General features: G+C 39.3%; 1 protein-coding gene across 10 annotated transcripts in view; it reads left to right on the forward strand.

Annotated features, from left to right (window-relative positions):
- The first annotated feature begins 23 nt into the window (after positions 1-23).
- The window catches only part of FASTKD1 (FAST kinase domains 1), a 20,530-nt gene continuing 5,864 nt past the window's right edge, over positions 24-14,689 (forward strand). Inside the window, exons 1-12 of one of the 10 annotated variants that reach the window (XM_071747413.1) lie at positions 24-336; positions 2,760-2,859; positions 3,790-4,285; positions 4,654-4,722; positions 5,672-5,797; positions 6,973-7,359; positions 8,559-8,669; positions 9,834-9,965; positions 10,996-11,482; positions 12,166-12,280; positions 12,578-12,706; positions 14,200-14,331. In XM_071747413.1, coding sequence (XP_071603514.1) covers positions 3,951-4,285; positions 4,654-4,722; positions 5,672-5,797; positions 6,973-7,359; positions 8,559-8,669; positions 9,834-9,965; positions 10,996-11,482; positions 12,166-12,280; positions 12,578-12,706; positions 14,200-14,331 — 2,023 coding nt within the window. In that variant the 5' untranslated portion in view covers positions 24-336; positions 2,760-2,859; positions 3,790-3,950. Of the gene's footprint in view, positions 337-1,584; positions 2,571-2,759; positions 2,860-3,789; positions 4,286-4,653; positions 4,723-5,671; positions 5,798-6,972; positions 7,360-8,558; positions 8,670-9,833; positions 9,966-10,995; positions 11,483-12,165; positions 12,281-12,577; positions 12,707-14,199; positions 14,332-14,689 lie in introns of those variants that run through there. The other 9 variants (XM_071747419.1, XM_071747412.1, XM_071747414.1 and 6 more) reach the window with 9 other exon arrangements.

The raw sequence follows: 14,689 nt of genomic DNA on the forward strand, positions 1-14,689 counted from the left end.
CCCGCGCAGGCCCCGCCGCTTCAGGCCGGGCTGGGCGCAGCGCGGGAAGTTGCCGGTGTCGCTGGGGCGGCCGGAGGTCTCTGCCCTTCGCTTGCAAGTACGTGCGTGTTCTCAGAGAGCCTCACATATCCAGAGGTAGTGCTGGCTTTCCCTGCCGGCGGGACGCTGAGGGGTGGCTCAGCGAAGATCCCGGAAAACTGCTAAGGGATGTGTAAATGAAACGTCCGATACAGTACTGGAAGGGTTTAGGGTCACTCCAGCGGCACCTGGCACATACTAGAGCTTGTGAAGAATTAAAATGGGACTTGAGATCAATCAGGCAAAAAGAGTTTCCTGGTAAGCCTATCCCATATGTCTGTACTGCCATTCAAAGTTAATTTTAATTTATCTTTAAAATGGAGATGTGAAAGCTGATGACCATCCATAAAGCTGTGAGCAGCTCCAAAATTAATTAAGAATTACACAGAAGTACATACCTCCTGTGAAGGGCTTTAATTCAGAACAGTGGGTACTGGGGTTAGTAAACATACAAAACAGGAGGTAACAGAAATTGGAAGCAGGAAAACGAATTGCTCCTGAATTTCTGGGGAAAAAAAATAGAAAATTGACCCAAATAAGTCCTGAAATCCTGAAGAAGCCAATGACTGGACTGTTAAGTAAGTCAACACTGGCTTCAGCACAGCATACTTTGATAAATCTTTTCTTCCCCCATGTGTCCAACTTAAAATTTAAGGTAATTGTAACTAGCATATTTAATTTGTTCCAGGCATTATTAGTTGTTTTAATACGAATTTACTTGGCAAGTGAAAATTAAGAATTTCACTACCTTGTAAACTTAAAATCTGAAGATTTGCAGAAGTCCCTTTCATAAGAGCATTAAAGTTTTCTTCTAAACTAGGGAATCAGATGCCCTGGAGTTCTTATGTGAGTTTGCACAAGGCCCAAGGTAAAAGCCACTGAGATGATCTGGCAGGGTCTTGGTTTCTGTTACCTGCGTGCCTGTGTAGACTGTAACTAAGACAATCTGGATTTGCTGGCAGAACAGTACAGGAGCTGTTCCTGTTAAAAAAATTCCAGTTAGAAAAATTGTTGTGCAGTTAAAAATTTTACATACCATTTTTCTAAAATACTACGGACTTATAACAAGTTTTTTTAAAAAGCAACCTTGATATGCAGCTGCAAAGCAGCAAGTCAAAATTTGTCATGGTGATAGTGCTGGCTGTGATTTTCAGTAGAATTTTAGAACAGTCTGAGGTTGCTATAATTATATTTAAATGTCTGTTTTTATTAATAGTTGGGAGAAAAACTCCAGAAAGATGACCTGAAGCTTTAGCTATACATCATAAGCAACATACATGTTGTAGCCTGTTAGGTTTGTATTCCAGAACTTACACATTAACTTTTTGTTGTTGCAAAGCATAGAAACACATTATAAAATAATGACAATTCCAGTACAGTGAAGATGTCAACTTGAACTTCAGCTTCCCAAAACTTAATTCCATTTGTGGTTTTCTAGACAGGGAAGACTTTTTGTTTTTCCCCTTGGAAAGTGTTACAAACGTTGGTTTTATTAAAATTACCTCAACGATCAAGATGGCCACGGAACTTTTGTATTACATTTGCTTTGGAAGGCCTAACTGGCTGGACTTTGCCCTTTGTCCCTACATTTCCTCACATCTCAGCTCATGGGAAATTCTCTGTGCTGCAGCACATGGAGTGCTGAGGCTAAACCACACGCTTGTTTTGAGCGAGCAGTATCAATCTGTGCTCGAATGGAGGAGAGCACATGTGAAAAAGGAGCCTCAGGACTTCGCAGTTTGTGTTCTGCGGGCGCAGGGAGGCCTCAGATGTTTCGCAGACGGCCCCGATTCTTTTGTTCTCGTGTTTAACCCAGCGGAACACTGGACTTGGCCATTTCCATAGCCCTCCTTGAAGGCAGGGTTACCGGACACCGCGCCCCGCCGGCGCACGGGCGATGCCGACGGCTGGGGCCACGGCTTTGCCCTGCCGAGGGCCGGTCCCTGTCCCCAGTCCCTCCGGAGGCGCGCAGGGGGCCCCGCGGGCTGCCCCTTGGAGGCCGCCGCCATCTCTCCGCAGGAGCCGGGGGAACGGCCCGGGCAGCACTGCCCTCCCTCCCGCTGTACTGCGGCGGCGGGTGCCGGTACGTGCGGGCGGGCTGGGGCAGCGGCGAGCGAGGTGGTTCCGGGGCGCCGGACTCCGAGCTTTCTCCCGCCGAGAATGGCAGCGCCGTCTTCATTACGGAGCGAACGCGCCGAGCGCAGCCACCTTTTGGCTGAAGGTGGCGGAGAGAGCGAAGGGAAAGGGGCCTAACGCTGCGGCTTGTCCGCTGAGGGCGGGTGGCGGGCAGGCGGCAGCGTGGCTCTGGCCCTTCCCCCGTTCCGTCTGAAGCACTTCTGGGTCAAACTCTCCCCGCAGGAAAGGAAGAGGCGACCCGCAGGTGGGAGCAGAGGGGCTTCCCGTGGGTGACCGGGCAGCAGCGCGGCAGGGAGGGAGCAGCGGCAGGAGGCCGCTCGCTGCTGGTTCCCGGTGTGCTGCTCACGGCAACCCAGGTGACTCTGGCAGACGGGGAAAAACACCCTGTGCTACACGTGCAGCTCTCCTAAAAATCAGTTAAATCCTTAATGCTTTTTATACTTGGGGTTGGGGGTGTCCAGCTGTATCCAATTTTCTTGCGTGATTTCGGTACTTTACATAGGCTGCTCAAAAAGTTTTGGTTTGTTTTTTTTTTCCTCTATCAGGAGGCCTGCTGTGTGGTGCTGCTGTCAGTGCCTGAATGTTACATTAGAATCCTGGAATCATGCCTACAGTTGAGGAGCATTCAAGTTTGCTGATTTTGTAGTAGGCTGATAATTTTTGTTGTTACTGATTGTATCTTGTAAAGCAAGACTTCAGGACTCTTCAATGATCTCAAAGTTAAGGGAATTTGATGGGTCTATTTGCATACCATAACATTTACTGCTGGCGGTTTGTGTTATACCAATGTTGAGCCAATGTTGTGAGTACATAGTTGTTAGCACGGTGTACAAAGTAGGGGATATAGTAATGAATAAAAATTAATACTTGCCAGAGTTCAAAGTCTGTAGCTTCTATTGTAATTTGGGGAGTAATGTTGCTTTTCTTTAGTGCAGTAGGTGATTTCAGCTAATTAGCTGTGATTAATATCTTATATTACAAAGGTCAGCCTTCCTGAGTAGAAGCCACATACTAAAATCTTTCTCTATTTACAAGGCATAGACCACATACTAAAGAGAGCAGATGGGAAAGGAATCTCTGGGAGAGGCTTATAAATGCAGTACTGTAAATATATACTGTGAGATGGATGCACATACCAAGCCAGATGAATCCAATGATGCCAGCTTAGGAGCTCTTGCCATCTCACTCACTGCCTTTTACCACCCTTAGCTGTATTTCTTAGCAGTTCCTGGACCCAAGTTTGGGATTATGGAGTGGCTTAGTAAGACCAAGCCTCACCTGACTTACTCATGGAGCCCCTGCATGTTAGAAAGCTCAACTTTGCCTTCTCAATAGTAGTATGATAGCACATGTGGTTTTTAAAGACAATTTTCTAAATTTGAAAGCTTAGCAAGAGGACTAACTTTTCTTGATATATGGGGGTATGTCAGTGTTCATTATTGGGAGCTTCTCTGAGAAGAATCAAGGCTGTAGGTTCTCATGCTTACCTTACCCAGAACATTAAAAGGCAGATAAATTGATTTTTAGCTAGTAGTTATGACTGTACTTAACTGCTTTAGTTCTGTCTCATTACAGGTACCCCAAAGTTGAATACTTCTTAATACAGCAACCATACAGAATGAAAGAAGTACCTGTTTTTCAAATTTTAGAGTTTGTTCTCTCTAACATGATGGTTTACCTTGAAAAGTGAAAGAATCTTTCTGGACACTTTAAATGTAGCTGGTAGGCACAGCAAAATGCTGTCTTTGAGGAACGTTTGCTTGTTGAGGCTGAGACATTTCCAAGGTCGGACTCTGAGCAGTGATCTGCTTTTGAGCCAGATAAATAGCTGCACCCATGAAGATGAAGTGTTCAGTCTTGTTGGAAGGAACAAGGCCAGGCTTTCTGAAAAACATGTGGGGACTGCATTGAACATGCTGTGGCAGTTGCAAAAGAAGAGGCCACTTCTCTTAAGGACTAGTGACTATATAAGAAGTCACTCCCAGTTTCTCACTCTTTGCGTCTTAGCGGAGAACAAAGTGGAAAACATGGAAGATGAGGCTGTAGTGGATGCTCTGTATAGTATACTGAGGTAAGTAGCATTGTATTGAATTCCACATCTATACATTTTATTTTTGGTAATAAAAAGATAAGGAATTTTGACTACAAAGCCATCATGTGAGGAGACTGGGAGTCTGCCTTGTCCCATCTTCCATACTCTCACTGTATGACACAGAGAATTCAATGTCCTGTGCCTCAGTGTTTTTCAGATGCAAGCAGAACTCAAATGTTTTGCACTCCCAGTAAATGGAATTATGATTATTAATGCATAGATGTTTATAATCCATTTGAACGGAGGGAGCAATAGAAAAGTAAAACATGATGAATAACAAAAGGACATTGGTCTTATTTCTTTATAACTCTTGAAGCAAACGTTAAAATATTGTCTTTCTTCTGAAGGCTCAATGTTGAAGGCCATGATTCTCTAGCAGAAGTTCTTGTTACAGAAGCATGGAAAAGATTAGAAAGGCAAGTACTATACTACAATGCTTTGTGTAAGGTATAAGTCCAAGCATGGTTTGCTTCGTGTGAGGCAACACAGAGTTCTCAAAGAGTATTTATGAGATGTTTAAGGCATTATGTGAGTATGAAAAATGACAATTGTGTTTTTGAAAGTTTTGGAAATTATTTTTATACATATGGAGCCTTTGAGTATTGATGGACTTTGGTACACAAATATTTGAGAGATTCAGATATGGCAGCAACAGGGACCGACAGTTAAGATTTTGAAACCTATTGTCTGTGTAGATTTATACATTTGAAGCAAATTGCAGAGTTTAGTATTTACAGTTTTAACTAGGACAGTTTTGATGTCTACGTCTTAAATGGTTGTTAGAACACTGCTCATCTCATTTTTAGTAAAAACCTTTTGTATTCAAACACAAACATTTGTGGGCTTTTTTTGTTTGTTTTTGTTTTGTTTTTTTAGTTGAATTGGTTTTTTTAAGTGTTTTGGATATTTTAGTTCTAATTTTTTAATCTCAAGGGTGAAAGCTAGTGTCAGAATTGCATCACAGAATTGCCTCTCCCAGCTCAGCATCTGGGGCATCTTGACAATTAAATAAATTCAGTGTAGCTTAATGACATTCAAGTAATAAATAGTTCACATTCATTTAAGCTTTTTTACATCATTGCTTGAGAATGGAAGCATTACAGATTTCTTATGCTGACTTGGTTGAATGAAGAAATTCTGATATTTGTAGAGGTCTGTATGCACAATAGGCTTTAGTCTAAAATACCTATGTGTTCTGGTTAATTTCAAGGTATCACTATAGGGAACCAGTGAGGAATTGGTTTGATACTTTGTTACCTTGCTTTGTAATTTTACTAACATGTAATTGTGGAAGTACATTTGTGTCTCTAGTTATTCACTAGAAGTAAAAGGTAAATATTCTGTCTGTCTTTGATATCTTGACAGGCTTAGTCTGCCAGCTCTGTCTAAATTTTCAATGTGTTTATACAAGCAGCACAGACATTTCAGTCCCTTAATGGGCAAAGTAGCTCGTATTGTGGATGAGAAACTGGATTCTATACAGGATATAAGGTAAGTGTCAGAATGAAATTGAGTAGCAGGGGAAGAAATACGTTACAATTACTGGGCTGCCTTTGCTAAACAAAACTTTTAATTTTTCTCAGCTGGAAGTTGCTTTTCTTAAGTTTGGGGTTTATGGGAAAGAGGGGATTTCTATTAATGCATTGATTTTCGTGGAAAGGTTTGCTTAGGGGAATGCATTTTCCCAGTGATTTTGTGAAGAGTTTCTTTATGACCAATTTAAACACAATTAAAACTAATGTTCTAGTGGAAAAACAGCAGATACTGCTTTATCCTGTTTCTATTTTTACGTGGACTTTTTTTTGCAAATTTAGAGGCTATTTACTCACCAGAAGTTTTTCTTCCTTGAGATTTATGTTTTTTCTGCTATAACATGAATTTAGCTTACTATTGTGAATAGCAATAAGGAGTCTTAATGCAATTTAATTAACTTCTTTTTTATTCATTCCTTTTTGGGGTCAATTTGGATTAATTGGTTCTCTTGCTGGCATGTCTAGTGCATAACCCTAATATTAAAGTTACTTAAAATCTGCCCCTAGTCAAAGAAGTCCACACTGCTTTTTCATGTCTCTGTTCCCTCTGGGCTGCTACAGCACTGTAGCAAAGGCTGCTCTTCCCCTCCTCTGCTTTATACAGCACCAGCAGTCCCAACACTTATTTTTGCAGATGTGAGGAGCCTGCATATGAAACTCCCTGAATGGCACTGCATTTTTTCACTCAGCTGACTCTCCCTGTGGTCATAAGTTTTATTTCTTTACGAAAGGATTGTTTCTTTAGGAGTGACAATGACTCTTTTCCCCATTCTGTCACTTGAGAATTGTTTAGGTTTCTTTAGTTTGCATTGAACATTAAAGATGTTTTTAGAAGGGGATTTAGGCAAATCAGATTCTTGCCCTAGGTAAAGGCATTCATAGCATACAACTTTGCAAGAGATGGTTGAAAAATTCCAGCGTTTTCAGAAATTCACTGAGAGCATTTTTTAGTAGGAAAAATGTTTTTTTGCTCAGCTGTTTGTTTTGGTTTTTTTTCCGTTGGATTTAACATTCATTTTTTATGCAGAATTCAACACACTAATGTCCTTTTCTTTGTGTGGCTTATTTAAGAAATCTGAACTTTATTACTTGTCACATTCTATGTTTAAGTGTAAAATCTTCTGAATTTTTTAGGATCTTGTCAGTTTTGATGGTCAGCATATCAGATGTTATCTCACAGAGTTTCCGAGATAGATTACTACACAAAGCTGAACAGCTCTTGGAAGAAAATGGCGAAGTCCACTACAACTATGCCAAAAGAATACTACAGTTTCTTCAAAATTTTAAACTGAGATATCATCCATTGGTAGAAAAATGCAACAAGATTTTCCTTAACAGTGCCTCCCATCTGGATATACACACTATTAGTCTTATTTTTGGGCTGGGTTTTGACAATGCTGAATTCCGCTTGGTTGCTAAACAGCTGCTGTCTGAAACTATAGGTGATTATGAAGATCCTGAAACCTTTGCAAAATTATTTTTTGCTCTTGGGCCTGTGGCAGGATCCAAGGTAAGAGAAAGGTAAGTTTATTAATAATTTTATCTTATTTATGATAAATAATAGTCATACCTGGAAATTAAAAATGTTATGGTGTTTGAAGGAATTTCTGAGCCTATCCCTTGAGCTGAGCATTAGGTTTTCTAGTTGTAACTTTGTAGGAATGTGTTATTTCATTATGGACACACTGTCAGAATAGATTGTCTTAAAATGGTTGCATAGAAAGCTGGATTCAGCAATCAAGGGGAATGTGAAAGCTGTTATGCAAGGCTGTCTCAAAGCTCTGTCTCTAAGAGACTGCAACCTTCTTTTCACAGTGGATGGTAGTAAAAAACTTTTTTCTGAGAAATATATGCAGTGGTATGTGCTGCTTTTTCCTCTTGACTGGCAGTAGCTGAAACAGCCTGAGCATTTTCCTATCCCAGTTTGCTGTACATCCTGTTCTATATGAACTGTCATCAGCAGGGAACACTTCAGTGATTATTTAGCAATTACAGCATAGTACTGTGTGGCAGATTTTTGTCTGCTTGGTTTGTGGGGGTTTTTTTGTTTTATTTTGGTTTGGTTTTTTGTGCTACAAAATCCCGTTTGGGGGTGGTATTAGTCATAGGTATTTCAAAGTCTTCAGCTTTAGGCAGAATTTGCTGTATTAATTACAATCAGTTGTGTTTTCAGGCTTTTCTTCATGAACATTTATGAACATTTGCCTCTATTCAGAATTCTGAATATACTGCAAGCCTGTGTTGGTTTTGCCATGGTGGATTTAGTTCCAAAAGGTTTTCCTTGATTAAAAAAAAAATTATTTTTAGTAAAAATCTGTGTGAGGCAGAAAAAGTCATTATCTTTACTTGCTCTAGAATCTGTTCAATTTGTGTTTGATTCTGTTATCTGTATCATGCTGATTGATGTTGAATGTTTATTGTCTTAGAGTACCTTATCTACTTATTGCCCTCATTGAGAATTGCTGGTTTCTAGTATCAGAGGAAAATGTACTGATCTTACACATTTCTCTATCTGTGCCATACACATAAGCGTTCAGAAGAAGGGTCAACCAGACAAAGGTCTCTAGTTTGGGGGAATTTGCTTTCCTGTGTTTCCTGAAATGGTCTATTGGTTCTTTCCTTCCTAGGCAAAGAAAATGGCTGCAATCTTTGCTGGAGATTTTGAACTGGTTTATTTTTTTTTTGGTTTTGGGAAATACATCTTTTCTTTTCCACCTTAGGTTGCTGGTAACCGCAGCACGCATGGCAGAAGAGTTCAGCAGTTATCAAGTACTGATAATACTCAAGACAATGCAGAAAATGAAATGCAGAAATTCTCATCTACTCAAAAAGTAATTTTTTTGATACTACGAAGAAGTTGTATTGTCTAGGTAAAATACTTCCATTTAGTATGGAAAGCTTTAGAATATCCAGTAAGTTGGGAGTGGAAAATGTGTGACTTTTATGCAAATACATATATGCTTATCTAATTAGGTATTACTGGTTTTAGAAAAGCACATCTTGATCCAGAAGTAGTTGAGGCAGTTTAAGAATTTCACATAAGGCCATTTCAACCTTACCAAGTTAATGTAATATAATATTGGGCTTATTTACAAATACGTGATCCTATTTGAGTAAGCTTAGCCTCTAACAACTACTGTAAACTGGTGAGACAAATGAGAATGTACTAAGTTGCAGAGAATGTGTCCTATCTAGGAGATCCTGTTACTGATGTGAATTGTTTCTTCAAAAGTTACTGTGTCCTACTTTGAACTGTGTCCTGTGTCTGTAAGAATGTGGGACAAAGTTTCTGCAGTTGTAAACTGAGTGTTCTTTATAGGGAGAGGTAATATCTTTCATACAGTCAGGAGAAAAGTAGTAGATTTTGGGCACAGAAGATGTGTAGTATTAGATGTGTCACAGATGCAGCAGAGCTAAATGCAGGTTGTGGACCATAATTGTGGATTGAATTAGTTGTATGAACCAAATACATTCTGGGGAAAAAAAAAGAAGTAGTACTGTGGAGTGGTATTAATGAGACCAGGTGAATTAATGATTTTTCTCCTTGGATCTTACTGTCTAAAGAATGTCTTACAGTAATATCTTTTCCTACAAATGATGACCCTCTTGCAGCTTTTGACCAACATAGCCATAGCAGTTGCTCTTACAAGTGAGTATTGTGGGGATGAAGCTGGTGATGCTGTTCTAGTTTATCTCATTCTTAGTTCACTCTAAATTTAAGCGGTTGTAAAATCTGCTAAAAAAATTATTAGAGTGAAGTAGCTGTTTTGCTGTGATGAGGGCTTTAATTTTGCAGTTTTCTGAATGGAGAGAGGCTGCTATGTCTTAGTGGAACACCATTAAAACTGGGGTAGAGAGGTGTGTGCAGGTGTGTGCAATCCTCCACCTAGGTACAGTGCACCACAGGACACCCCTTCTTCATGTGGCATGTTGGGTTTTGCAGTATCTTTTGTATTAGCATAATACCATGGTTATCTGTCTCTCTTTGATTTCAGAATGGCTTCTACTTTGCACAAACACTTGGATAACTATCACTTACTACATTTGATAAAGATATCACAGTACTTGGTGGTGTTGCGTTGCCAGGATCTGGAGCTGTTTGCCAAACTAAAAATGTTACTAATTGGGTAAGTGTGTGTTCTTGGAAGTGTAGCTGTTTAAGTATTAAACTCTTGTCTACTTAGCATTTTAAATAAAAATCTAAGATGTTAAATTGTTTTGTTTCCATAAAATACAAAGAAACAAACCATTAGAAGTATTTGATTTTATAAACACATAAACCAGAGGGTAGGAAGTGGATATTGTCTTGACTGTAGACCAAATGCCACCTGCTAATAAATATGGTATCTTTTAAAAATAGATTTTTTTTTTTCCTGGGCCAATATGATTACATTGAACAGGAAGTTTTGTTTGGTACTTTATAGGAAGTGTAAATATTAATATCTTCTTTGATATTTGGAGGAAGAAGGAAGGAAAAATACACAGTAAGAATTAAACTATTGTGAGAAGCGAAAGTGTGAGGCACTTTCCTGTTTTGTGAGGCATTTTCCTCTTTTGATTGTAGTTAGTTCTCAAGCACTAGTTGCAACGTAGAAAGGGAAACCATTTCTGTAATGACAGGAGAAAAGATCTGCCACTGTTGCTTCCATTGCTCAGTCTATATAGGAATGAAGTGCCCTGGCTGTACATGTCTTTTGTGGATGATGCATTCACATTCCTCAGACACCTCAAATCCTGGTGCTTCCCAGGAAAGAAATAACAGAAATTATGCAGGCACTGAAATCTACAAACTCTGTTAATAAAGGTGGACTTTCTGCCCTTACTAAGGACTTCTGTGTTTCTCATTAACACTTGAGGTCTCAAAAGCTGATTGAGATGCTCCCTGTCTTCCTCATGCTTCCTGCCTTCCTTATTCAATTTTGAATAAATTAGAAAGAAAATGGTAATCTCAATGAAAAAAGACTGTAGCCGTTAACTGTTTGAATTTCTATCTTGTCATTAAATTTCAGCTTTTTTTGTATTTCCTGTGCGGCCTTTGATCTTAAGAATTTTAGAATAGAAATTTGATGCATGTCATTTATTTGTTTCTGGCTTTGTTTGTTTAACATTTGCACTTTGTCAGTACTGATGGCCTGTTTTTATTTGTCTCTCTTCCAGTTTTTTAAAATCTAGTGTCATACCTGCTGATACTGCTGCAACAATTCGTGTTCTGGCCATGCTTCCTTTCTGTCAAGCGGAGGAAATAATTATAAACAAAGCAGCAGCAGTTCTGCCTCAGTGTAGGCTCCATCATTTGAATTGCATTGCTACAGCTCTTGTCAAATGGAATCATTATGACCAGTTGCACTGGCAAAACAGTTCTGAGCTATGTGTAAAGCTCCTGCAAAAATTAAATGACTGTGGATTTCAGAGGCTTCAGAAAGCCAACAACTTAAATCTTCTGTTGGAAGAACTTACACATCAGAATGGAAAGTGGTTTGAAGAAGTCCTCTGTGAGGAAACTGTGGCCACGTGTCAACGCTTGATAGACCAAATAACATGGTCAAATGTATCACAGTTGTCTTTTTTTCTCATAAAAACAAACTACCGTTATCCTTCATTACTTGACAGAATAGCTTCTGTGACTGTTGAAAATATAGAAAAGGTATTGCAGTTTTTCTTTCTATCTGTGGTGTTAGTTACTCATTAAGAAGGAACTGGGTAGTAGTTAGTGTTTCAGAGCACAATACACACCAGGTGTTTGGTTTTGTCTTAATTTGCCTTAATTTGGAATTTACATTTTCACTGTTCATTCAAAGTTGTTCAGCTTCCATGTATATAAGTTTGCATGTCTCTTAAATTTTCCTTTCTTATTTTATTGTTCAGACAGTGTTAGGTCAACCATAATCCTTTGCATTCAGCTTTACATTTGACCATCTTAAATAATTTTATTTACATCTCTTTACAGGTAGTCACACATATATTTTTACATTACCAGTTCTTATGGGGATTTCCAAAATAACCTGTCTTTTTGGTCAAAATTACCATGTTCTCTTGCTATCCTTTTTTTTTTTTATTTTTTCCCTTCTCAGTCTGGTGTTTATATAGGTCTTTGTTTTTATGAAATTTTGGTTTCTTTAAGAGCATTTAATGGGAAAATTTTTTAAAAGTTTCTTAGGGTCTAAGTATATAGAAGCAATTCAATCATCTACATGAAACAGGTTTTAAGTTTAAACCGTAACTGCAATTTTTATGATTTCTGAATTCTGTTTTCTTAGTATTTTTCTCCAGGAAAAAATGGCCAGATATTTTGCAGTGACTTAATACAAAATACACATTTTTTTCTAGATCCACCCATTTGAAATCTATTCCATTCTCTTCCTTTTCTCTGCTCTGAATTATGACCCGCCTGCCAATGAAGACTTCTTTGAAAGTTGTATCCAACATCTGACTTCTAACTTAAGTAAGTACATCAGACAAAAGATAATTTGACACCACATAAATGAGTATCACTAGAAGACAGTACTGTGATAACTGATAATTTGCTGGGTACTGAAATATTGTGGAGTTACCCTTGTTAAGACTCTAGTTTCCTCCTGCAAAGACCTGGCAAGAGTTACCTTCCACTTTGGTGCAGTTAGCATAGTACTTAATCTGCCTGTGTGTTTATTAAGACAGAAACTTGAATGTCTTTGAAGGGCATTGCAAATCTTTTCAGCATTATGTCATGTGTTAATACAATTTTGTTTTGTTTTTAAAGGTTGTTTTGAAACTCACCACTTGGTGGTGCTTGGTCATGTTTTGGCAGTGGCTGGGTATTTTCCTCCAGTTCTGATAAAAAGGATATTTGATGTTTCTTTCCTAAGCAAATTGGATGCTCAACTTGCAGGTAAATATCTAGGTCTCTGTTGAATTTGATTATGTAGCATTTGTCATAAAATGGAATTGTGGACCTGTATATAACTTGAGAAGTGGAATTACTCTTTTAACAATTCATTTTTCAGGAAAGACCCGTGTATATAATGTAGTGATTATTCATGTGTTAAAAGGGAAGGAATAAACAAAAATTTGTGCTTAATTTTGCATCTGTGAAAGAACAACCCCAGGTACCAGTATAGGTTGGGAACTGAGCTGCTGGAGAGCAGCACAGGGGAAAGGGACCTGGGGGTGCTGGTGGATGTGAGCCATGAGTCAATAATGTGCCCTTGTGTCCAAGAAGGCCAATGGCATCCTGGGGTGCATTAGAAGGGGGGTGGCTAGTAGGTTGAGAGAGGTTCTCCTCACCCTTTACTCTGCCCTGGTGACACCAAATCTGGAATATTGTGTCCAGTTCTGGGTCCCTCAGTTCCAGGAGGACAGGGAAGTGCTTGAAAGAGTCCAGCACAGAACCACCAAGGTGATTAAGGGAGTGGAACATCTCCCTTATGAGGAAAGGCTGAGGGAGCTGGGTCTCTTCAGCTTGGAGGAGAATGAGGGGTGAACCATCGATGTTTATAAATCTGTAAGGGGTGAGTGCCAGGAGGACAGAGTCAGGCTTTTCTCAGAGGTGACTAACAATAGGACAAGGGGCAATAAACTGGACCATGGGCGGTTCCGTATAAATATTAGGAAGAATTTTTTCCCTGTGAGAGTGACAGAGCACTGGAACAGGCTGCCTAGAGAGGTTGTGGAGTCTCCTTCCCTGTAGACATTCAAAACCCACCTGGACATGTTCCAGTGTGACCTGCTGTAGGTGACCCTGCTCTGGCAGGGGGGCTTGGACTTGATCTTTTGAATTCGAAAGATCATCATCCCTTCTAACTCCTAACTTTCTATGATTCTGTGATTCTGTGATCCGACTTTAAAACTACAGACTTGTATTGCCATTGAGAGAACATAATTTAAAATGATTTTTATAGGCAAATTATTGCACTCCTTATTTAGTATTTCTTAAATTTATTAGAAATAGAATTATCTAAGTGTATTTATTACTACAAATAGTAATACAGGATTCTTGTCTGAAAGAAGAAAGTCCCACCAGTCCTGTCTCTCCAATAAGTGTTTGAGTGTTTCCTTCCTTTCTGCCTGTACTGTGTTTGCTATCAATGAATGGTTGCCATTTTGCCTTCAGCCATTTCATTGAAAGTTAAATGATAAAAGAGCATTTAAATTGCTGCTTTCTTCTTTCTTACTGTTGTTCTTAATATTAAGCAAAATTTTATTTTTCATATTTTCCTCAGGGATTCTGAGAACCTTTCCATGATTCTGCAGCATGAGTTTTATAACTGCTGTACTACACAGATATTTGCACCTCTAGTACGTAATTCAGAGGTAGCCATTGAGTTCAGTGTGTTGAATTTTTTTACATTTTAGTTCACATCTTTTTTACTTTGTTTAACTCAGTCCTGCCCGATACCGTAAAGCAGGAAGTCAGCTCCTACCTGATGAAACTGAACAGAGCAGTCTGTCTGGAGTGCCCGGAGTTTCATATCCCTTGGTTTCACGAGCGCTACTGCCAACGTGTCTTTCATACCAGTAAGTAATTTAGGAGAGGAGAAGCTGACATTTTTACTATTAGCAGTCTGCTCTCAACAGTCTGCTAGATGGTTCTTCGAAAACTGTCATGCTGGCACTATCACACAATAGGAGCTCAGAAGGGTCCATCCCACTCTCTGCTGAGGATGTGTTCTTGAAAAGTGCAACCGCTTAGTAGTGCGGCAGATAGAAAGCAGTTTTCCCCAGGAGAATTAATGTGCTAGAGAAGGGATACTTCTACATGAGAAATAAAATTAAAATACACAGAAATGGTTGTATACTGCATGGAGGATGGAAAGGCAGGAAGAGGGATCACTAGGATTATCTACTGGAGGAGATGCATCACTTTGATCCCTGC

Source organism: Heliangelus exortis, chromosome 6 (genome assembly GCF_036169615.1).
Source record: "Heliangelus exortis chromosome 6, bHelExo1.hap1, whole genome shotgun sequence".
In the NCBI taxonomy this organism is placed as follows: Eukaryota; Metazoa; Chordata; class Aves; order Apodiformes; family Trochilidae; genus Heliangelus; species Heliangelus exortis.